Source organism: Natrix helvetica, assembly GCF_964273705.1.
Source record: "Natrix helvetica genome assembly, chromosome: 5".
Classification (NCBI taxonomy): Eukaryota; Metazoa; Chordata; class Lepidosauria; order Squamata; family Natricidae; genus Natrix; species Natrix helvetica.
In genome coordinates this window covers 10,976,891-11,002,502 of record NC_138551.1, presented here as the reverse complement: position 1 = coordinate 11,002,502, position 25,612 = coordinate 10,976,891, and the positions used below count along the sequence as shown (strand labels likewise).

At 38.3% G+C, this 25,612-nt stretch overlaps 1 protein-coding gene across 4 annotated transcripts in view; it reads left to right on the top strand.

Annotated features, from left to right (window-relative positions):
• Window positions 1-25,612, top strand: part of ATP11B (ATPase phospholipid transporting 11B (putative)) — a 101,575-nt gene that overhangs the window by 7,952 nt on the left and 68,011 nt on the right. For all 4 annotated transcript variants that reach the window (XM_081955293.1, XM_081955291.1, XM_081955292.1 and 1 more), the window contains exons 2-4: window positions 16,627-16,743; window positions 18,870-18,959; window positions 23,003-23,083. In XM_081955293.1, the coding sequence (XP_081811419.1) occupies window positions 16,627-16,743; window positions 18,870-18,959; window positions 23,003-23,083 (288 nt within the window). The remainder of the gene's footprint in view (window positions 1-16,626; window positions 16,744-18,869; window positions 18,960-23,002; window positions 23,084-25,612) is intronic.

Genomic DNA, 25,612 nt, shown 5'->3' with positions numbered 1-25,612 from the left:
TAAGTATTCTTTTCCATGTTCCTCATTAGCGTAACTATGAACACTTATGTGGTAAAAATTCTTTTCACTTTCTTTTAGATAGCTTTTACTTCCTGTTTCCATATGTCTGCTTAACATTCATGCTGTTCTCAGATTAATCTATTAATACTTCCTCAAATAGGAATAGTGTTTAATTTTCATCCAGTCTTTCTGCTTTTACTCTCATTTCTTTTAATTTAATTTAATTTAATTTTCTTTTAATTCCATATCCATATTCATTGGAGCCACTCCTGACTGTACTAAATAATGATTTGTCAGGACTCTTCATTATTTTTATGTCCTGTAATCCTAACAACCTGTTCTTACAAATAGTGAAAAAATCATGCTTTCCTTGTTTAAATATAAATAAACCATATTTGAAACAGATTTCTCTTTAAAAAGATAGTCACCACTTTCATTCATGCTTGTTCCTGATTATGTTCAACTCATCTTCCTAGAGCTATATTGCATTCTTTTCTCTTATTTTCATGGACATACCACATATCTGCTTGTGTTGCATTTTATTGGTTAATGTATGTGCTTTACTATTTACTCCCTCCACTCCATAGGCCCAGAATTATTGATCTTTGTTGCTTGTCATGAATTTGATCAATAGACGTTTTCATCTACTCTTTATTAAGATTGAGAAGATGTAAGTCACAGTCATGCCACATTCAGCATTCCCTGCTATCAATGGAACAAAGCTAAGCTTTGATTTAATCTTTCAGAGCACAGAGTGACTAGTTTCTTTTCAAATAAGAATATTCTGTTACAATATCCAAATACAATAACAAAGGCACTTGATTAAAATTATAAGATCTACAAGCTATAATTCAGGTAGAAGGCAGCATTTTTTGTGTAGTAAGATTAATGAGAACTATATTTAATTACTGTAAATATGTTTATTATGGATTAGATTGAACTGTACTTTCTCCTTGTTACTGTTTATCTCACGTATTTGATTATGTTTGTGTACATGTGTATGCCCATAACATCCTTGGAGCTGGCAGAATTCCTTAGTGTGTTTTCAATTCTAAACTAGTTGTTTAATTGGTAACGTGCAATAAATTTTATCATTGTTCTAGGATAGTCATTCTGACAGAGAAGTAGTGTAACATGGCTTATACTTCCAATGTTATAGAAAAGAACAGTGTAGTAGTAGCTGGAGAATCTTCCCATTTTCCCTCTGGAGTAAAGCACCAGCCCTGGATGGCGGGAAGGATGGCATTTATTTCTGAATGAGAACTCGTTGGTCTAGTGGTTAAGGCACCAGGCTAGAAACTGGGAGACTGTGAATTCTAGTCCTGCCCTAGGCATGAAAGCTGAGTGACTTTGTGCTAGTTACAAACACACTCTTAGCCCAATCCACCTTTTACAGAATTGTTGATTGTGGGGAAAACAGGAGGAAATAAAGTATTAGATATATGCACCACCTTGAGTTACTTGTAAAGTAACAAAGGCAGCAAAAAATCTAATAAATAAATGAAAAGTGTGATGACAACCTTAAGACTGATGCACTATTCCCCAGTATGGGAAGTTGCAACATAGTAAGATTATGGGGAAGGGTTTAATGATCCTTTCTTGGGAATGCCAGAAAGCCAACCAATGACATTCTGTATGCAAGTGTGCAGGTTGTGCTTTGTTATAGTATAATGTCACTGCCACATGATCATCCAACTCTCCCCCCCAAAAAAGGATTAAAGGGTTTTTCCTATCTGTATTGGGCCAAAATTGCAATATGTGCAGTAATCTGAAGTAAAATAACAAAACGCAAATGCATTCCCCAATCTAGTCTTCCTTTTTCAATTTGAAATGCCAACTGTTGCCTTAAATAATCCTAATATTCCCCAGAGCAGAATACATACATATGCCTTTAATGAAATTAAAAGTTATTCTTTTTAATGCAGTGTATAAGACCAGCCTGAGGGGATTTACGAGTTAATATTGTAATGGAGTCATAAAATAAAAATGAAGGATAATTGGACAAGAGACCCAATATGATTTCAAGCACTAATGCTGCTAAAACATTAATAGACTAGGAAGGAGGAAGTTACCGGTAGATTGTTTCAAAATCCAGTGGTAGAGAGTTTGCATTTCTTTGTGTTTTGTTCTTAGTAGATTGAATTAGGATGCTCAGCAATATCTGGATGAGCACAAGTTTTATATAAAACATGTTATAATCTATATATTATATCATCCCTTTTTATAATAATAGGGTTCACACAACAGACTAAGCCAGAATCTATATATGCAGACCAGCCTCTACGTTGCCATTGAGTTCTCCTGAAATGCTAATAGGCATATACTGTTCAAATCCTTAGTTCCAAATGCAGTCTTATCTGTCAGCATAAATAAGAAACATTAAATCATACATCACCTTTCCTCCCTTGGAAGGGAGAATGCTACCTTGTACCATTGAGAGGTTACCACTGAGAGAGATAAGGAGTGCTGTGTAATTGAAATCATGTATTGCTTATCAGTAGTGAAGGAGCCAGTTTATTCCTCTCTCCCATGTGAGAATTTCATAATGTGCCATAGGAGCACAAAAATCCTACATGTTATATTGAAACTGTTCATAAATCAACTTCCTGATATAATATTATTAAGACTAGTAAAACAGGTTTGAAATGTGTATTATCATTATCCTGCCTTCCTCTACAAAAGTTCAGCTAACAGAGTTTGGATTATCCTGTTTTTCTTCAAAACGAAATAACAACATGGATATGATCAGATTGTCGTCAGAGTTGAGCTCAACTGGAGGGAAACTTTATTCCCTGTGGAATAATTTGAGAGCAACTGCCCAAGGCAGTTTTGTTAGCTTTATAGTCTAAGATTTGAAATACTGGAAATTCAGACACTTATAGAATTGCTTGTATGTTTGCCTTTGGAATCGCTCCCCTCCACATTTACTTTGGTAGCTATAGAGTACTTGAGATATACATAGTAGATACCCAATGATTCAGATAAAATTCCATAGTAGTCCAGATTCCTGGAATTCTCGATGTGTCACCTTTTATATCAGCATGCTGCAGCTTGGCTCTTTTATGGATGGGAGTGCTTAAACAAACTATTAGTGGCTTGTGACTGTACGTAAATAGAAGATTTTGATTTGTTGCTTTGCAAACCTAGACTGGGTTCACAGAATAATTTTAATTGTAAATTACCTTGTTTATTGATAAACTGGTTTCAATTTTATTGTAGGGTAGCATAATCCCATCTATTTGTGATGGTAGCATGAACCCATCTATTCACCATTGATAGTTCAAACCATAGGAACTCAGCCTTTAAAAAAAAACAGTAAGAAAATATGGCTATATGGCTAATGATTCTGGCCAGTTTGAACCGGAACACCCAAACAGAGCTTGTTTTCCCTCCAGTCTGTTTTATCTTCATCAAAAGACCAGAGGGGCTTCTGGAGACAATAGCATTCTCATATCAGAATCTACAATCAATTTTCATATCTATTAGAAGTTAAAGAGCAGACATACTAAAATATATCAGATTGAGTCAGAAACAAATTACATATTACCTGTATTCCTATTTTCAGTAGTTACACCTTAGATGTATGCTTCTGAAAAAATATATGAATGAGAAGGCTTAGTATTTCATCTTGTGCACTGACTGAAGACTATTATTTTTTCTTGAAGCTGAACAATAAAGTGAAACCTTTGCCAAAGCAATAGATATCTTTGTCATACACAGAAGATTAGTGCTGATGGGGGGGGGGGGGGTCATAAGCAAGATAAACTTACTTTAAGATAAGCAAGATAAGCCATATATTCCAGCCACCTGATAACTATAAAAGTGAGAGCAAAGAAGCAAAACTGGTTTTCTGTCTTGCTGCATTTGCTAACATTCCTTTAATAAGTTAATAGACATGTTCAGTAAACAAATGGCTAGTTTGAACTCTTAGTCAAAGTCACTAATGGATAATAAAGTGAAAATATCTACACCCATATTTATTAGAAAATGTGTCTCACAGCAACTGTCATTTCTTTAAAATAATACGGTGTTCATTGAGCGATAATGCATTATGACTACGGTATTTATTATGAAATGCACACTTCAGAAGCAATTTGTAGAATCTAGGGACATAATTCAAATATTTGTTTTAAAGTCCACAAAACTGTATTTCTTGGATAACAAAAGAGATTCACTGACTTGTTTGCACCTGACGGTAAACGAACGTACAATTTTTTGATGCAATAATGTGAATGGCTCAGGCCATGCCCACTACTGTAGTTTATCATATGACTAGCTGTGGATAACAGATCTTGGATTGCTTGTCCATAATGTGTGCACATTTTCATTTGAAGACCACGATTTGGTATTCAGTGGCACCATTTAGTACAGTTAATTTAATAAATGGAAGTGGGCTGCACGGGCAAGGGTTTTTTTAAAAAAAATAATTAAATTAATGAATTAAATATGTAAATGCCTAATGTATTTGAGGATTTCAAATTCACAGGGAACATATAGTTTTGGGGGCAGTAACTTGTGCAACTTCTCTAAAGCATCTACCCTGAGAGGAATAAGCCAGTGTCTGTCAGCTAAAGAAACTTAGAGAACAATATCAACAGTTTGATATTCCTCTCTTTGTGAACACTGACCCAGTTAGTTAGGAGTATTTATATAATTGGAAGCTGAGTCATATGGAAGGGAGTCATACCAAACAAGATAAGACATATATTCAAGCATCCAAAACCTTATAGAATTTAGATGTGGTTATTACTGGATTTTCTAGGTAATCCAAGAATATGTAGGATGGTGTATCTTGGTTTCTCCAGCTATTATTTGGTGATTTCTCAATCCACTGGGAAGGGCAGTGTAATAACACACAGCCTATTGTGCTACTTAAAGAATGTTTGTTTTAAATGATAAGGTGTGATTATTTGTCTAGAAAAGTAGCTGCTCTTTCTATGAGGACAACATACTGATGATTCAGTTTTAGTCTTTTTTAAAATCTGTTTTTAAATGTGACTTGTTCACTCTGGACCGGCATCCCAAACTCATTATTGCTGAGTGTCTGTTTGAGCAGATTTTTTTTCCTCCATTTTTTCAAACTGGAAGCAGAACTAGAAGAGGACAAATTAGTATTGCCTGAAGAAAGAGAAAGTTTGAGGGAAAACAGATTGTTGGATCAGAAGCATTCTCATTTGATCATTGTTTGCAAAAGAGATCTATCGCATATGTTCAGTTGTCTTGGTTGGTAGAACTCTCCGTGTTCCATAAGGGAGCAGTTAGTAACTTGGATAGCTGGAAAAATCAAAGATCTTGCATCACCTCCACCTTTTGGGAACAATTTCTGCCTCTACTTTAATTTAAAATTCATACATGATATTGGCTGCATTTCTGACTTACTTTCTAGAATATTCTACTTTCTAGAATATTCTGTTCTGTGATGTAGCTATTGTGTTGTGGTTTTCCTGTTTTCCCCTCCAGAATGCCGTGTGACATTCAAACCTTCATGTAGTGGTTTTTCTAAAGACATACTTTCTGTGGTATTATTACATCACTCTTAGTTTTCTTTCACAGGTATTTGAGCGTAAACTGTCCTGGAGTTTAGTTTTGAAATTTCTAGTGACTTCCTAAAATTTTCCTATTAATGTCTAGCAATCTACAGATGCCAGTGTTTTTCTCAGTTGGAGATTCTAGCATTGTTGCATCATTTATGTGGAACAGATGGCGAGCTTCTGAGTATGGATGATGAACAGCTAGGCCTGGCTTGGCTCCATCAATTGCAGTGGCCTCTGATCCCTGGAGCTGCAGAGTAACATGTAATTGGAACATTACAGCTACCAGAATCTTTCGAGAATCAAGCGGTTTATATCAGCTACTTGAAACACACATTTGCAAATTGTCATGTGTTTGAACAAATGTGTAATGTGGGCCTAAAGGGAAATTATTTTTGCATCCGACTAGACAACCCTATGACCCATTGGGACCTTCTTTGAGAGAATAAAGTAATGCTGTTTGATGTGACCAGAATGAACATTACATTTTAAGCCGAACATATTTTTTTAACCCTGGTACTGGATGGTCGTGTGGTCATCTAAGAAGAGTGTATATCAAATAGAAAAATAATTGCAGTTGCAAAGGAGCTTCAATAATAAGTCAGTATTTATTAAGTAACAAACGGAATACTCAAGGATGAGCAAAAAAGCAGTGAGAGCAAGAAGTGACTTCTAACTTTCTGCAGGCTTCCCCATTGACTTTGCTTGTGGGAAACTGTCAGGGAATGTCAGAATCACAATCACATGACCACGAGGTTGCTCAATGGCCTCAATCTTGTGAATGAAACCCAGATTTTTTTATGTGTTCTTTAACTTAGTAGATTTCAAGGGACCTTGATTCAAAAATTGTTGTGATATAATGCACTGTTTGGGCTAACCTGAGGTACCAATAGGCAAACAGATAAAGTTTTAGTATCACCATATTGTTATTGATATAAAGATTTCCTTATATCTGGTGCTCACCATTATCCTTTCTCCCACGAGATAGGATAATAAAAAATGATACAAATCCCCCAGTGAGCTGCTGTGATTGAGAGTAGTCCTGAGTTTGGGAGTCCCTTGTCTTTTTCAAATATCTTCACCATTACGCCACATTGACACAAATGTGGAGCCTTTGCTTGAATTGTGCTCCAGACAATCAGTCTCAAATGCCACCTTCTTGCACCTACCAGCTGCTGTAGTGGACATTATTTTAGAAAACTTTGCCTATTGCTATCTTTATGGATAGCCCAGAACTAGATTCTTTAGTACAACAGGGATAGCAATATTATATATTCTCCATATTTTGGTTCACACAACAAGGCAAAGATGTACCGTATTTTTCGAGCTATAAGACACACCTAGCTTTTGGGGAGGAAAGCAAGAAAAAAAAATCTGCCTCTGCATCCCAGCAATTTGCCTCCTTGCAGCAAACAGCATGATCAGATTCAGCACAGCCTGGTTTAGCATGAGCAGCTAATTGGCAGTTGGCTCTGCCTCCCAGAATACTGCCTATCAGCTGTTCCAGGCAGCGGGGATCACCACTGCCACCTATCCCCATCACCTGGAACAGACCAAAAATGGGATGTGCGGAAGCTGAAAATGGGGCTCACAGAGGCGGCGAGAGGCGGTGGCGATCCCCACAGCCTGGAACAGCTGATTGGCAGTATTCCGGGAAGCAGATCCAACCGCCAATCAGCTGCTCGTGCTAAATCAGGTTGTGCTGAAGCTGACAAGACTGTTTTCTGCTTGTTGCAAATGAGGCAAATTTTTGGGGGGTGGGGGGGTTTCAATATTTGCTCTATAAGATGCATAGATATTTCCACCCAATTTGAGGTGGCGGGGAGTGCGTCTTATACACCAAAAAATACAGTATATTTGAAAAAACAATGGCCCTTACATAAACGTCCAACTACCCCTTCAGCTCTGCAGTCCCAGGATAGCTAACATTAAGTGCCAGTTCTACAATGAAAAAAAAAGTTCATATTGCACCTGTGAGACAATATCATTAATTAGGAATTTGCAGCCTAGATAAAATCAATTATTTACAGGACTTATTTGATGAGTTTCAGTATAAAAATGCACACCTAATAATTTATCCAGAAGCATTCTCAGTGGATTTGGCATCATCTGGGCTTTGGGAATGTGTCCAGGCGGATGTCCTCTGTTATATCACTTATACTGTGTAATGTGAAGCTGAAACTAAAGCTGCTATTCCACCTGGTGCTAACTTTTGGACTGTAGGTAAATTTATCAAGATCATCAATTTTCTAGACATCCCAAAATTTAGCACCTAAATACAGCAACTGAAGATGTACACTTTTGGTAATAATTTATTCTAGGTTTTGGGTGACTTCCAGCTGTTAATCCTGTGCTCCTTCAAAATACCATTTAGAGCTATCCAGATACCTGGGTGTGGTTCAGTTTATTATCTTTCGAAATGCACGCTTGGCATTTTATTTCAGTCAAATTGAAAGGCAAAGTGTTTGTTTAGAGCTTTGCAGAGTACAATCATCTTGTGGGTCAGAAACTTTGCATATTAAATTTTCTCATAGGCAAACTTTTTTCCGATGTGATCCAGCTCATTTTCAGAATAAGCTCTCTGGAAGTTGAGAAAAAAAAATTATAGCAGAATAAATATAACTTCTAAAAATTAAGCACTAACATGTTATGCTTTCCATTAATATTCCTATCACCATGATACTATTTACAGCTTCTAACAATAACATCTCAATTGAAATAACATTAGAATTTCAAACAGTAAGGTTAAACAATGTTTTTAATGTTTTAATAATATTCTTAATAATGCCAACAGAATCCTAGGCTGCATTCACAGAGAAATAGAATCAATAATCAAGATCACGTGAAGGGTCAATACCTCTTTGTAATGGCTTGGTAATATTGCATCCAGTTTTGGTTGCTACAATATTAAAAAAGATGTTGAGAGTCTAGGTAGAGTGCAGAGAAGAGCAAAAAAGATGATCAGGGGACTGGAAGCTAAAATGTATAAAGAACAGTTGCTGGAACTGGGTATGTTTAGTTTTATGAAAAGAATAACATGATAGCACTCTTCCAATACCTAAGGGGCTGCCACAAAGAAGAGAGGGTCAGCCTATTCTCCAAAGCACCCGAAAGCAGAAGAAGAAGCAATGGATGGAAACTAATAAAGGAGAAAATTGACCTAGAACTAAGGAGAAATTTCTCAATTTAGAACCATTAAACATTGGAACGTCTTGCCTTCAGAAGTTGTAGATGTTCCAAAACTGGAGGTTTTCAAGAAGAGATTGGACAATCATTTGCCTAAAATTGTAGAGTTTCCTGCTTGAGCATGGCATTGGACTACAAGACCTCCAACACCCCCCCCAACTCTTTTATTCTGTTACTCTTTCAAAAATTGTAAAAATCTTTAAAGTAAAATTTAATAAGGCCATTCCTGTTTCAGGAAATGCTGAAATAAATATGTCTTTAGCTTGTTTTCTAAAAGCCTGCAATCCAAGCGCATTGCATCACTTCTTCAAACTGGGGCCCAACTGAACTGTCACACCTACACTAGGTGGATTCTTACAGTAAGTACTCAACGGAACTCTGCTATTGGTTCATTGAGGACATGAGTGGAGGCAACAAAAAAAGGCCTCTTATGAAATTGCCACATCTTGGCACCCGGCATTTCATTTGCCTGTGCTGCTTGGTAAATCAATGCAAGTGGAGAGAACTCTCAGGTGTCAACCTGGCCATCTCACTGTTCCATGGCAAGGCTAGAGTTTCAATAGGAGCAACGGTTATATATCCATCAAATCCTCAAAGCATTCAGTAACTGGTCTAGTTCCACAAATTTCAGGAGACAACCTTTCTTTAGTCTCCCACTCCTCTAAAGGGGAGGCGCAGTCAAGCCAAAATGTTCAAGGACATGATCCAGCCATTCATTACCTCCCTACTTCGGCCATCATTCCATTGTCCTGCCATTTAGGAAAAATAACTCCTAGATCAGTGTTTTGGTGAACCTTTTCGCCACTGAGTGCGGGAATGGGAACGCGCACCTGCGTCCGGGGGAGTACCAGAAACCAGAAGAGCAGCTCCCCAGTGTGCAGGCACCAGGAAGCTGAGCTTCCGGTTTCTGGCATGTGCATGCACCCCAGTCACCCGGTCTTCTGGTTTCCAGCGTTCCCCCCGCGTGTGACAACCAGCTGGCTGGCACTGAGACCTGGAAGAGCAACAGGCGATCCCACAGTTAACATAATCATGAAATCCTGAGATAATCCATTTCCACGGTCTCCCAGAAACAAACTCCAAAGCTGCTTAATACTGAGGGATCTTTGGCGCTCTCTGAGCTTGGTTTTCTTGGAGACATTTCATTACCCAAAGTAGGTAAGATTATCAATGCTGATGTACCTGGTATGGGTAATAAAACATCTGCAAAAAAGCCAAGTTCAGAGACCACCAAGCACCCTTCATTTCAATCCTGAGCTACAAATATTCTCCTTTATTCTTAATACTGCCATGAAGGTTGTTGGACAGTAAAACTGGTGGTACACCAGCAATCTTACTTGTTCTTCTAACCCAGCATAAAGAAAAGGTTCACATGTGTAAATAAAAAAAATAAAAATAATTTCTTGCCACTCCCAGTAAGAAAAACATAATTCATGCAGATGGCTGAATTCCCCCCTCCCACTTCCAGCAGAGCTCAGTGATCTACCTTAATCCTATACATACTGGCTTGGGAATTCTGGAAGTTGAAGTCCCCAAGTCTTAAAATCGCCAAGTTTGGAGACTCCTGCTATAAAGCATACCTTTAAAGGACACCCCTTCATTGGCAACCCCATTGATGAATCTCTGCTGCTCTTTCTCCAAATAAAGCAGGTGGAAGGCCTTTCTGACTGGTTTGTTAGGGCTGCAATTTGACAAGTCCAGAGGAAAACACAAATGAGGTTATGTGTAAAGCATGTCACAACATTTCAGATGCTGTAGCAAAGCAACATTTCACTTTTTTTGTGCCAAATGCACACACATGAGAAAGGTGGATTCGTTTTTTCTGTAACATGAAGAAGCAAGCTTTTATTTTCAAGAGTTCATTATATTTACAAATACATTTCTTTATGAATGATAGAGCCTCTCTAAAACAAAATCGGGGATTCATGAATTCGAAAGTGCTGAGGAGAGTTTCTCATTTAACATTATACTTTGTTCTTTTCATTAGCTATGCCTACAGATAGAAATCAGTTTTGCTCAATATCATTCTACTTGTTTTTTATGGCAGGATGGTAATAGTGAGACTGCAAGCATGGATACTTGAGACTAACAGGTTAGTAAGGCTAACAAGTCTTGAGTTCTAGTAAAAAGGGCTTTTGGAAAGGAATGAGCATCTCATCCATATCTTCGGTTAATAACCTATTATCTACTCTTGGCCCTTATATCTGATTTTGAATTTGTACCTCTGATTAACTTTCTTTCTGTAACTGTGCCTTTTTAACTGCTTGTATATAAGGCCTTTAAGGGCCAGCAAATAACACTATCTGGAATTGATTTGACAAAGCATTTGGGAGAAATAAGCAATAAGGACAATTTTGCCTTTTTTTCCACTAAAATTATTTTTGCAAGCTGCCATTTTAAAAAATAAAAAGCTTTTACGATTGAAAGGGGGTTGATTAACATATGTACTAGCCTAGTTATAATTAAATTATTTTCCCCCACCCAGTGCTGTCATTCACTTTACTTAATTTCTGGTTTATTTGACAGAAGGATCTCCTTGAGTAAAACAAAAGAATGAGATCATGTTTTTCTGCTGAAAGTGAGGAAGACAAATAAAGATCCCTTTCCTTATGTCCTTGAGGCTGAAATATGAAGCCCAGCAGATTTTAGGCAGAACTGTACTTGTAGAGTAAGCATCTTACTGCTGTCTGCAGTTTGTTGTCTCTCTCTTACTTAGAAGCTTTAAAAACTTTTAAAAAGAGAACTATCTGTCAGATAAGACACAAAACTTTTGTTTTAATGACTAGATTATATGAAATCTAATTGCGGCATCTGATTATAGCAGTTGTTTCTGCTACCAGCAGATTTTCCCAAATCCCTATTATGTTATGAACTTATTATAAAGATCAGAAGAGAAAAAGATGTTAATTATGCTCTATTTGTGCATGACCATACGCCAATTAGACTAATAGTTGCTTTCTTTATTAGAGTAATCCAGGTTATGTCAGTCGACATCCGCATATCTTATTTGTATTATATCTGTAGGTAGACTTGATTCTGTTTACTAGATATTCTCTTGTTGATCAGGCTAAACCAGCTCTCAGACTGTGCTGTTCTTTAGATTACTGGTTTCCAGAACTAATGCCTCTAAAGCACAGCTGGAACCAGTACAGATTACGTTCCATCTAAGTGAGGTCAGCTCGTTTGAAATAATAGCACCTGTGTAACATCTTTGAATATTTTCATACATGGAAAACTATCATTAGCTAAGCTTCTTTAAGATTTAAAGAAAAACAATGGAAAAAAAAACACTGAATTAGTGCACTGTGAGAATCCAGCCAATAAAGATAATAACAGCATATATCTTCCAGTTAAAACACTGCTAGTTTTATTGCTAGTTCTATTTGTCTGATGGGCCAAGAATGTTTGAATCTCTGGGAGTCTCAATTGGAAAAATAATTTCAGTTTTCTTCAGTTCTGTGCACTGCAACTTTCTTTGCACTGATGGTGGTGTTGATTAATTGATGGATGATATGCCATCAAGTCATTTTATACTCTTAGCAACCATACAGGTAGATTTACTCTAGGATAATCTACACATAGATTTTGATTTACAGCCATTCATTTAGCAACTGTTAGAATTTACAACAGTGCTGAAAAAAAGTGACTTATGAACTGTCCTTATGCTTACAACCATCACAGCATCCGCATGCTCATACGATCAAAATTCAGGCACTATACAACAGTTGCATGTTCCAGGTCATGTGATTATTATTAATTGCGCTCTTCCCAACCAGCTTTTGACAAGCAAAGACAAAGTCAGATTCCTTTAACGATCACATGATTTGCTTAATTGCAGTGATTTACTTAATGACTGACAAAAGGTTATACAATTAGTTGTGTCTCAATTAACCACCTTGCTCGGCTCCAAACTGTTCTTCGTTGTGGTTGTAAATTGAGGACTATCTGTATCCCTAACTTGTTCCCCCTCCTCCCCAAATCTCCCAGTAATGCACTGATTGCCACTGTAATTGAATCCATCCACCTTGCTCCTGGTTATAGTCTTCTCTTTTCGTCCACCTTTCCCAGTATGAGAACCTTTTCCAAAGATCTGGGCCTTTGCATAATGTGTCTAAACTAGGATAATAGGAGCCATTTGTGCCTTGTTAGGTGTTCAATTTATTCATTACTCAGTTATAGAAAGTTTAGAGAAGTTATTTCAGTCTGTGCTGTTCAGCACTTGGATCCCAAATACTCTGTAAAGGTAAAAGTTCCCCTTGCACATATGTGCTAGTCGTTCCTGACTCTAGGGGGCGGTGCTCATCTCTGTTTCAAAGCCGAAGAGCCAGCGCTGTCGGAAGACGTCTCCAACTCAATGGCAAAGGCGCACGAAACGCTGTTACCTTCCCACCCAAGGTGGTTCCTATTTTTCTACTTGCATTTTTATATGCTTTCAAAATGCTAGGTTGGCAGAAGCTGAGACAAGTAATGGGAGCTCACTCTGTTACGCAGCGCTAGGGATTCGAACCGCCAAACTGCCAACCTTTCTGATCAACAAGCTCAGCGTCTTAGCTACTGAGCCACCGCATCCCTAATACTCTGTACCAACTATAAATCTAAGGAAATTTAACTTGTTTCAGTTCACCATGTAACAATTACATTACATTTAATTAAAGCTCATTTGTAATTAATGTGTTAATTTGTATTGCGGCACTTAGGGGAAAGGTTGGACTCAATGGCGTCAGTGCAGACTTCTGATTTTATCAATGTCTCTGTATTCTTGGCTTTTACCCCATTGAAGAAGTCTACTTTAACTGCAATTTAGATGTCATTGGATCAGATTATACAGAAGGCAGTGAGTGCTTAATTCTGCAGAAAGTATCATCACGCTGGGAAAATATGCAGGGTTTGGAAAGAGGAAAATTTGATCCTCCTCTGGCACTTCTTCCCACTTTCACTTCAGCTAGATTTTCACTGCTACTTTCCACTTTCACTGGGGGGGGCACCTTCCTTAGCATAAATCCTTATCTTGGATATTCCTTTTAGCTTTGTGCAAATGTATGGGCAGCAGACTTGAGGGTTGGTGACAGTGTCTACTTAATCTGTTGCTAAGCAAGTACATTTGCTGGAGAGGGGAGAAATGTGCTTCAGCCTCCATTGATGTTCAGTGTTGCTGATGAAACAATCAGGAGTTATTGTTGAGAGCTGTTTGATATAAAGAACCATTCTTGGACTTCACTTTGGTCTTTAAATTGTCACTAGATGACAGTTCCTCATTTTATTTATTTTTGTAGATTCAGATGGGGCAGGGAGCTTGGGAAACACCAAGGCACATATTTACAGTCACGCTGGTAACCCTGCCCACATAGTTGGGGGTCCTAGCAACAGAAGATCCCCAGCCAGTCGATCACAGTTTCTTCTTTTATGTCCACTGCAAAAAGAAAGAATGCTTTGGCCCTTATGTACAATATATTGACAAAAACAAGCTAGAAGATCACCTTTTTGGATGGTTTTCTCCTACCTCCTTCCTTTTACTATCAGGTACTAAAAGTTCTTTTGAAAAACACAGGACCAGGAAGTTCTGTAGTGTTGTAGCTTGGTGGTATTTTCTCAGTAGTGTCAGGTTTGAGCAAGAGATCTGAAAGTCCTGTTTTTAGTTCCTTTTATGTACTCTGCATTAGACATACTATCACTCCAGCTGTTAATTTCAATTTTACACAAGTATTTTCTTCCGTTTAGCTTCCCTTTTATTACACACCGCCTGCACCATTTCCCATGGTTCCTTCCCCTCATGAGTCTTGAGGGGAAACCAGCAATTTTGTTTCAAGATGAGCTGTTTGCCAGGGACTAATTTCACCTAATGACAGCACACCTTATCTTCCACCAAGTACTTCCACAAAGTATCCCCTGCTATTAAATGCCAAGAGGTTCCATAGCAAGGCTCCCTTCATCCGAGATCTGGATGACCTCCAGATGTGAGTGTTCCCATCTCTGAGATATGCTATGAGGAAAAAAAAGAGAGTAGCTGCACCTTGGAAAAAATACTGATAGGAGTAACCCTGGCAGGTAGGAACAGGCACTCCATTCCAAGGCTAGATTCAGCTCGTCCTCTTGCCCATATCAAAAGAGTTACGAGGGTCTGGCTCTACCAGGAAACCTGAGGGAGAAGCCCTTAATCTACCCCTCCCCACCAGCCTGCTTAGCGAGGCAGACTGACCAGCAGAGATTTTCCCCTACAGACTCCCACAATGATATTTCAGCTAGTCCGTTGGCCACACCAAGCTGTTTGACTGGCACAACAGCCTCCACAGCTGGCTAATTGATTGACGTTCTGACCCTTTCAAAGACATGCCGATGTCCACAGGTAGCCAGGTAACCCACCTTACTCCACTCAGGCCCTCAGCCCAGAAAAGGGGAATAAACCCAGAGAGTACGTGACAAGCGGAAGAAGAGGAAGATGCATCACATAGATGAGGACATGGGAAGTGACATCTGGGAAACAACTACAGGTTTATAAAGGTTGGTTGCTAGCCAACTGCCAGGAGGAACGACAAGTAGTCAACGCTGCTTGATCTCTGCCTGGAGCTCAACTTGGGTGCTCAACAGCAACATTTCTTTAGAACAGAGCTTGAAACCTAGCCAGGAACCTGGCAGCGACTTTGCTATGCGACTGTATTTACAAAAGGTGTAGCCACGCTGAGGCAGCATATCCAATGAGTGCAAGATTCTTCGGATGGAAACGAGGACTATCTGACACTTCAAGAACAGTAAGGATTGATCTCTAAAGGCTTGTTTATGTGGCTAAGCCAAGTCATAAGGACCAGGAGGAAAAAGTTAACCCTGCTCAGCCAAGGCAATAACTTCACATTGGGGGAGTGTGAGTTTATAATAAAGTGCTGTGTAAAGTTTTAATCCAAGCTCCGGTGTAGTCTGTAGTCATTTACAAAACCTCAACTTGACATATATTTACTGGGTGTTTAGTTTATCACCAATTATCACAGTTTTAGGGCAGTTGTAAGGCTGAGGTTCTGCATTGCAGATGTTGGACTGTCTACAATGAAGTTGGGCTCTAGAGGCCATTCATATTTTTAGCTGTTATACCAGTTTTCCTGCTGTACAGCGATATCCCTAATGGGGCTACTTGTCTCAATTACTGCACTTGCAGTGGGGTCTTAAGGTACAGCAACTCTGGGAGGTTTTAACTTGCTTTTATGTGGCATAGACTCTGGGGTGGCTCAGGAGGTTATCACACGCTGGTTTTTCTCTCAAGACATTGGCAACATAATAGGAGGTTGAGGACATTAACCTCAGTCCAAGTCAGAACATTTTATGGTTGCTTTTCAATATGCTGGTGCTGCCTCTGCTTTCCCTTACATGATGGAGTACCGATTTGCTCAGTCCACCCCAGGTGACCAATGCTCCCAGTGGGTTTCAGAGGGAGCCTTTGTTTTCCTGAGAATCTAGTAGGCAATGTGACTGAGGGCATAATTTCCAGCTGCAATGGATGGCCCTGCTGGGTGAGATGGATGGATGGATGGATAGTCAGTTTGGTCTAGTGGTTAAAAGCACCGGGCTAGAAAGCAAGAGACCATGAGTTCAAGCCCTGCCTTAGCCATGAAAGCCAACTAGGTGATTTTGGGCCATTTATTCCCTCAGCTTAACCTGCTTCACAGGGTTGGTGTTGTGGGGAAAATAGGAGGAGGAAAATGTGTTGCATATGATCATCACCGTAAGTTATTTCTAAAAAATAATAAAGGCACGATACAAATAAATATTACTTTTGGTTTCTTTTTAGATATTGTATTTGCTTTTATCTGTTTCACCAAGAACATGTATTCAGAATAAGGAGACATTATTTTTCAGAATTAGTGTGAGAATATCAAGTTTTAAAATGTATTATAATATAATGTTCTTGGCTTTTTTCCCCCAGGGTTTTGACCCACCACATCAGAGTGATAATCGAACTATTTATATTGCAAATCGTTTTCCCCAGCATGGCCATTATGTTCCTCAGAAGTTTGCAGAAAACAGAATAATCTCCTCTAAGGTATGGGAAATGTTAACACCTATACATATGCTTTATAAAGTGCAATAGTTCAAGATAAATTTTAGTGAGATATAGCAGCATTTTTAAAAAAGCAACTCTCAGGTGTGTATCTGAATAGGATTAGGGCATTTTATGAGTCATACTGTTAAACTAGTTCATTTATATATCATTACAGAATTTGTTTTTGTGATGCATCTTAGTTCAAAAGCTTGCTTAACTAAAAAAAAGTTCTAAAAACTGTCTCAGGTGAGTATATTTTTAGCCTTTATAAGCAACTTGCACAAAAACAATGTGGTGATTTCCATTTTCAGTTCTGGGTATGGTTTGACAGGGAAGGTTGCGAATTGCCGTCACATTGCCTGCAAGATGCTACAACTGTCAAAGATGGCCCAGTTGCTAAGCAATTAGATTGTGATCCTGTGACCACAGGATGGTGCAGTAGTTATAATTTTGATGGCTAGTCCTAAGTCACTTTTTCTAAGGCTATCATAACTTCAAACCGTCAATAAATGACCACTTGTACATTGAGGATTACCTATATGTTTTTACGTTAACCTCCCCGTTAATATAAACAAAGGTTATTTATTTATTTACATTGTTTAAATACCACCAATTCCACAAAGACGTTTAGCTGTTTATAAAATTGAGCATGACAATGTTAAAGCAATTAAAATTAGTAACGCAAGTTCACAAATTAATCTCAATAAAGCTCAGCATTAGTGTTCACTGGTGTTTTCCCCTCTGGCGCTAGCAAACACCGGTGTTTTGAAAGGCTCAGAACAGCGGCATTTGCTGTCATTTTTGCCAGATTGAAGTCTATTTCACTGAAGGATTTCCAGTAGCCAGTGTTCTTACAGTTGTTTTCCATGGTGTGGGCAAGGAGAGGGCTCAGGACTCCTAGGTCAGGGATCAGCAACCTGTGGCTCTAAATGCCTCCCGTGGCTCTTTCATCCCTCTGCTGTGGCTCCCTGATGCTCAAAATATGCGTCACAACCGCCAATGTGTGTTGCCAGCCGGCATGCGATTTATTGAGCTTTTCGACCCCCAGTAAGCCAACCATGGATAAATCCAAGAAAAGAAAAGTTTCAGAAGAAAACAGAATGTTTAATTCAATTACATATGCGAGTTCTGTGGCCGCTCAGGAAATAGGCACGGGAAAGTTTTGTGGCTCCCGGTGTTTTCTTTTCTGTGGGAAACGTGTCCAAATGACTATTTGAGTGTTTAAGGTTGTCGACCCCTGTCCTAGGTAAAGTGGGAGGCCCAGGCATTCTCTCTACCCCACCACGTCTGGAAGGCCAGGGCTCTCCCTCTCCAGTACTCTGCTTAATGACCACAAATGGGAGCGTTGGTATTGCAGTTGTTCATTGAAGTGGATGCGTGGCATCTCGCTTAACAGCCACTTGGTTCAGCCAATATTTCATACCTCGTTGTGCTTGTAGTAGAGGAATACTCTTGAAGGCAATTGCAGTGCATTTAAGCTCAGCAACTTCATAGACAATTCGCTTTACAGGTAGTCCATGCATTTAATGTCTATTCAAAGTTACAATGGCAATGAAAAAAGTGACTTATAACCACTTATGATTCCCACAGTCATGCAATCAAATGTTGAGTGCTTTGCAACCAGCATGTACTTACAGGGGATGCAGGATTCTGGGGTTCTGGGATTGTCATTTGCAACCTTCCTAGGGAGTGTCTGACCAGCAAAGTCAATGGGGGAAGCCAAGTTTGCATAACGACTGTACGAGTCACTTAACTGCAGTGATCTACTTAACAACCATGGCAAAAATGGTCAAATGGGGTATGACTCTCTTAACAATGGCCCTGCTTAGCAATTTTGGACTCAATTGTTGTTGTAAGTTGAGGATAACCTATATTAAAATCAAAATGAATATAACATCTCCTACATTGTAGAAAACCCAATATCACATGTCAGTTAATTCATTTTCTTTATGAATTCCAGTATTGTGTTACAAATTTAACGCATAAAGGTAAACATGGAACTTAATTGTCTGATATGAATGTTCTAAAAGAGAGCTTATAGAATTTTGAATGCAAAATACACAGTTCTATAAAAATGATTGAAGTTGAAATTCAGTTTTTAAATGTAACTTTTTTTTCTCTTGCAGTATACTGTGTGGAATTTTGTGCCCAAAAATTTATTTGAACAGTTTAGAAGAGTAGCCAATTTTTATTTTCTTATAATATTTTTGGTTCAGGTAAGTTGGATAATTTAACACTGCTTAAACATGTGCAATTGAAATGAGGGGTTTGAAAAAAGATCCTGTTGAATATAACCAAACATAAACCTTGATTTTTCTGACTTTTGAAACAAATAGTGACTTACTCTCAGGGATAGAATTCATTTATGTCTAGTGATGTGCCGTACTGCCATTATATGGACAAGTTCATCCATGGTTTTTTGTGGTTTCATAAGGCATTAGCTGATCTGCTTCATAAGGTTTATTCCTAGTGACTAATAAGTTTGCTTCACGCTAAAAGAGGGATGTTAAAAATGTTGATGCAGTTTAGCTATTATACATAATATATTTTTAAAACTGGTTTCCTGTAAATTGGCATTTCATCTGATTGCGTACCCTCTCTTAATCCTTCCCACATGTGATTACAAATTAAGCAAAGATAGGAGTAAAATATTAGTTAGCTTCAATTTTTCAAAGCAAATGCATGGTGGTATGAATTAGCAATATTGTCAAAATCCTGAGCTAAAGTCACTAGTAAAGACCTTTCCTAATTTGATATTTAATCTCAGAGAGTGAATTCCAGGAGGAATTTAAGCATCAAAGCTAAATTTCTATTTATTAACTGGTCCAATGGGTGATCATTTGCCTCCTCCATCTTTCCTGGAACCTGGTCAGTACTATAATCAGAAATTTAGCTATTGTTTGGGCCTTGTGCTATTGAGATTATATTGATTTTTGATGTCAAGTCCATCACAAGATGGTAGCAGACATTTAAAATATTGTAATATGTATATACATGAGATCACTAAGAGTCCACAATGCCTTAATGACACATAATCAATCAATACATTGTAACAGCACGTGAGACACATAGAGTTGACCCATGGACTTGATTGTTGTCCAAAGCTAACAGGATGGAAAAGAGATTTATTTATACCCTGTCGAAAGAACAGGCTCTCAAAAAATCCCCCTAGAAACATGAAATTATGATCTTTATGGGAAAATCTATCTTAAATCTCTCTGCATATGACAAGATTACAGATCTCAACTCCTTCTAAATGTGATGCAAAACCTTGTTCTGAGGAATGGACTGAACAATGTATTCTTCAGATGTGTTTTGTGTATGCTGTATATCCTGTGTACTGTATTACACCAACCACTGTAGTATTTGATTCCATTTATGTATTACATTTTATATCTTTTGCAAATGCTGCCTCAGGCCTAAATTGCAATGAAATCCGTGTTGTGGCTGTTGCAATAAAACTGTTAAAAATCACCTGACTGTCACCTACTGCATGTAAAGCATGCTTTTTTCCCCTTTCATTATTTAGTGTTCCCGTGCATATGATAATGTAATCAGAAAATAGTTATTACTCATTTTTGCTTAGTCTTTCTTCTCTATTTACACTTACGTATTTCACAAGTTGTGCTAAAGCTTCTTTTGTCTAAAAACCTCAATGGAAAGGATTCTAAATTTAGCAGAAAAAAGTTCTATGGTTTAAGCAGTGTTTAAATGTTAACTGTTAAGTACCAAGCTCAATTAATCAGTAAGGCTTATATGTATTTTAGCCTGTTCTTTTTTTTCTTTATATCCAGCTTCATCACTATTTTGGCTGACCTGTATTTGAACTCTTTACATTTCCGCTCTGAAATAAATTCAGAAAAGCAGTTTCATTTGCAACATTTACTATGTGAATAAAAGAAGTATCAATAGTGATAGAATGGTCATATGAGACATTTATCCATGAAATGGTTTAGAATTTCTATATTTCACTATACCTCTCTTTACCTTCAATGAAATCAGAGTGGAATTATTTGTACTATTGTTTTTAGAATAGAAGCATTTCTCAAATATTTAAGAAACAAAGAACAACCTACTAATAGCTGTGCAGCCTTTATAGTCAATATTTCATAAATCACCCAACTTTCAAAGGATAATTAATAGATTACCTTATTCAAAAATGAAGATCTGTTGCCCTTTAACAACTTCAAGTACTCCTCTTTGCTTCCAACACAATTTGCTATGCTTTCTGTCATAATTCCTCTTTCTGTTGACAAATAGCGTTTCTTTAAATGTGTCATCTGTATACATATTCTGTGGATTAGCTTATATAATTCACAGCATTGATTGATTATGTGCCATTAGGTCAATGCCCTTTCTCAGCAACCACATGGACAAATGTTCTCCATGACAAACTATCCCTAACCTGGTCTTTTAGGTCTTCCAACAGAACGCCTGTTGCCACTATAACTGAGTCCATCCACTTCGATATTCTTCTTCCTCTCTTCTCCCTTTTCCAGCATTATAGTCTTCTTCACAAAACGTGTTCAGAGTATGATCATTTGAGCCTGTTGTGTCTTGAGTGAGAACTCTGGGTTGATTTATTTGATGATCCGTTTGCTTCCTTGGTTATTACAAGTTACTCTCAAAATATTTTTCCAACATCAGTGTTCAAACTTACGCTTCCATAGCACGTCACAGGAAATTACATTGCCTACAGAATTCTGATTTTTTTTTCTGATCACAATTCTGCCACATCTCAGCATCTTAAGATTGCTTGTGCTTGAAATACAATGCATGCATCCCCTTCAAAATCCCTATCCTGTTTATACTGAGAAGGAAAACCTCATCACTTCTGAGATTTCAAAGGTCCCTCAGGACCTGATTATGTCAGCAGCCCTTGGGACCCCCAAGGAACGGGTGAACTCATGAGGTGGCTCTGTTATTATTGACATCCCTCTATTATTTTCTTTTTCTGTTTTATTTTTATTTTTAAGGTTTTTTAAAAATACTTTTTAAATTAGTATAATGTTTTGAGATAATGACTGTTTTATACATCTACTCTTATTGGACTGTTGTATACCACTCAGAATCATTTTCTGTAAGATAGACTGCCATATAAATTTGATTGATTTACTGATTGGTGAGACTGGGCTTTAGAGCTGCTGCCTAATAGAATACGTTACACACATACACACACCCCTTAGGATTGGTCCATATGCAAGAAATCTGTGTTTTGTCACAGTGCACACAGTCTTCTTCCATTTCTACTTTGAGTGGAATGCTGTGTTCACACTGCGTGTTTAACCAAGATCTTGCAGCTGAACTTCCGCCACATGCTACCTTGCAACAATTCTTAGCGCAGTCTGTATTTTTCATTATTGACAACACGTTGGTGTGATTGCCCACAAGCATCTTTTAATCTGGCAAGTATACAAGGGAAATTTTTGCCAAGTTCATTTTCAGTTTTGGGGCATTTTAAAATCGGTGAAAATCTGGCTGCTTTCCAAATGCCATTAAAGTCCTTTATAGGTAGTCCTTGACTTATGACTGGTTTCTTAGCAACCGTTGAAGTTATAACAGCCCCCCCCCCAAGGTACTTATGACCAGTTTCAAAGTTCCATTTGACACACACACACACACACACACATACACGTGTCATGTGACTGCATTTTGGGAACTTGGCAACCATCCCCCAATTAGGATGGTTTGCAGCGTCACATGCTCGTGATTTATATTTATTGCCAGATAATCCAATTTCCAGCTAAGATGGGTTCACTTAACTGTTTAAAAAATGATAACATTGGACACAGTCGTGTGGTGATGACCCACTTAAATGAATGGCATGACTTACAGCCATAACTCTGAGTTCAGGTATGGTCATAAGTTAAGGACTCCCTCTGTGCAATCAGCAACAGGCTTCGTCACATCACAAGGCAGCCCGTATACATTCTAGCTGCTGAACCTCACAAGGATCTCCCAGCAAGAAAAAGCAGCCTAAGTACCAAAAATAAATGGTTAATGTTCTACTCTGTTACAACATACAATATAAATAAATAACATCAAAAGTCTATACACTTAACATCTGATTGGTAATTTTTGGAAGCTACAAACCATTTCCAAAGAGTAATAAAATATTGTAGTATATACTGTGTGCAGTGTTACAGTAGCAACCACAAACCACTATTTACAGTTTTCTGAATATAACATACAAATGCAAACATAGATTTTCCAAAATTTGACTTGTATGCATATTCTTTCTGTCTGTTTTCTCTTCCAGCTTATGATAGATACTCCTACTAGTCCAATTACTAGTGGATTGCCATTGTTTTTTGTTATAACTGTGACAGCCATAAAGCAGGTAAGAAAATGTGCCCTTTTATTTTTGTTGCTTAGCACAGACATATACATTATGTTCGATACAGATTAAATTAAAAGTGGGCCATCAGTGTTAGTTCACAATGTGCTAATGTTTAGCGATATCCGCACATGGTGTATTTCTTCAGAAGCCAAGCCAACAAAGGCAAGGCATGGTTCCAAAACACTAAATATGCAGTCTGAAAAAAAGGAACCTTAATGTGAGAATGTGTTTTTAGTGGGATCTTTTTGTACAGAACAATGTCTGATGCTACCGTTCTGCATTTTAAACATGAATAGTTATACATCAATGAGGGAAGAATCATATGGATATCGGGTGGATCCTTTCATCTTTTTGGTCCAACTGTGTTATGAGGAAAGTAACTATATTGAATTCTACTGTATAGTGCAATATTAATGCAATATCACGGGTTTTAATTCAATAGTATAGAATGTGGAGGATGTGTGCTTTTGTTTTATTTTTATTGCTTTGTTATGTATAATGTATACTGAAGATGGCATTTAATTTTGTTGTACGAGGTGCAATGACAATAAAGTAAAGTAACTTGAATTATTTTATCCCTAAAGATGCCTTGTACCTTAAATCATTGCTATTCCATTTTCCTTGCATTGAAATGTAACGGTATTCCGGAAGGGTTTGAGCATCAATTGAAATAAGAAAATACATTTTGCTGTTAGGAGTCAAAACACAAAACATGTTTTTGCCAGGGATTGCTTTTATATGTTTTCATGATCCAATAAAAGCCTTCAGTGGATAATAATGACACATAATAGTTGTGGAGGTTGGTATCTAAGTTTGTATTATGAATACCATTTTTCCTGCTATCTCAAAGGAATGAGATTTTGCAAAGGAGTCTTCTAAAAATTGATTTTCATAATGAGAGATGCTGCATTGTTTCTAGAGATTCCTCACAGTATTTTGGCTCCTGGAAGTTGATGGGTCCTGATGTTCCCACAGTGCTTCCATAATACCTGTGGATAGAACATATTTATTCACTTATTTATTTAAAGAACATTTCAACAATTCAAAAACGAGCCTGCATAATACACTGAAGCAGCACAGGCCGGCTCTTATTTATTATATAACCTCCACTGTCTGCTTTAAATGAAATTATCTTTATCCAGCATTCAGTTTTACCTCTCATTCTTTATAGCTGATGAAATTCTGTTTTGTTACTTTTGTCAATACTGTGTCCTATATAAACATAACATTCTACAAACATGACCTTGGGAAGGACCGATAAGCAGAGGAAAACGCTAAATCCAGTCTAAACATCTGGCTGACCAACCATAATTTATATTTTGAGTGGCAGACATCTGTTTGAAATCTAAAAGCTCATTTTCTATTACTTAGGCTGCTAGCAAGAACGGGTGGGCTCACAAAATAGACAAAGTAATCGAAAATGAAGAAGCTAAAGTGCTCTGCGACATACCCTGTTTCCCCGAAAATACGACATGTCCTCATAATTCAGCCATGCCACATTTTTCTAATGGGCAAAAATATAAGCCCCCCCCCCCATATAAGCCCCCTGGACAACCCCCCACCTCCGCCCAGGCAGAGCGCCGCTCACCAACCTAGCAGTATCCCGAAGGCGCCAAGCTGCGGGAACCTGGGGGAGGCAAAGGTGATTCCGTTGCTTGACACCTTCGGGATACCGCTAGGTTGGTGAACAGCGCTGTGTCCAGCTGAAGAGGGGGGTTGCCGGGCGGCTGCTCTCTTGTGAGCAGGCTCCCAAAGAGCCGGGCAGAGCCTCATGAGCGAATGGCTGTGTTGCGCTGTCACAGCAGCGCAACACATCAGCCATGAAGCGACTATGCTCACGCGGCTTGGCAATACCCCTAGGTCAGTGAATGGCGCTGTGCCCAGCTGCAAAGGGGGTTTGCCGGGTGGCTGCTCGTGAGCGTGATCACTTCATGGCTGTTGTGTTGCGCTCCTGCGACAGCGCAACACAGCCATTCACCCATGAGGCTGTGCCAGGCTCTTTGGGAGCCCGCTCACAAGAGAGCAGCTGCCCGGCAACCCCAAAACAATAAACCCTCCCCCCATAATAAAGCCCAAGCCATCTTTTGTAAGTAAAAAGAAAATAAGACCCTGTCGTATTTTCGGGGAAACACGGTAAGAATTCAAGCATCTGCCACACACTGCCCCAGACTTAACAACTGTTGATGAGAAAGATAAAAAAAAGTCTGGTGAGTTAATGTTACAAAGCCTGAAGGCAGCAGAAGAGAAGAGAAAGAACTGGAAAAAAATCATAAAATATAAAAATATGCTAACAGAAACCATGGCAAAAGAAAGGGAAGGTAGTACCAATGGTAATATGCGCCCTGGGTACAATTTCAAAGTATCTGGACCATCGCTTGAATACCATCAACATTGACAAAAATCAGTCAATTGCACAAAGCAACTTTACATGGAACAGCTTATATCCTGTAACAGTACCTTTTAACATCATCAAACATCTGCCTGCCTCATTGGGAAAGACTTAATAGGTGAACAAAAATGTCATATTCA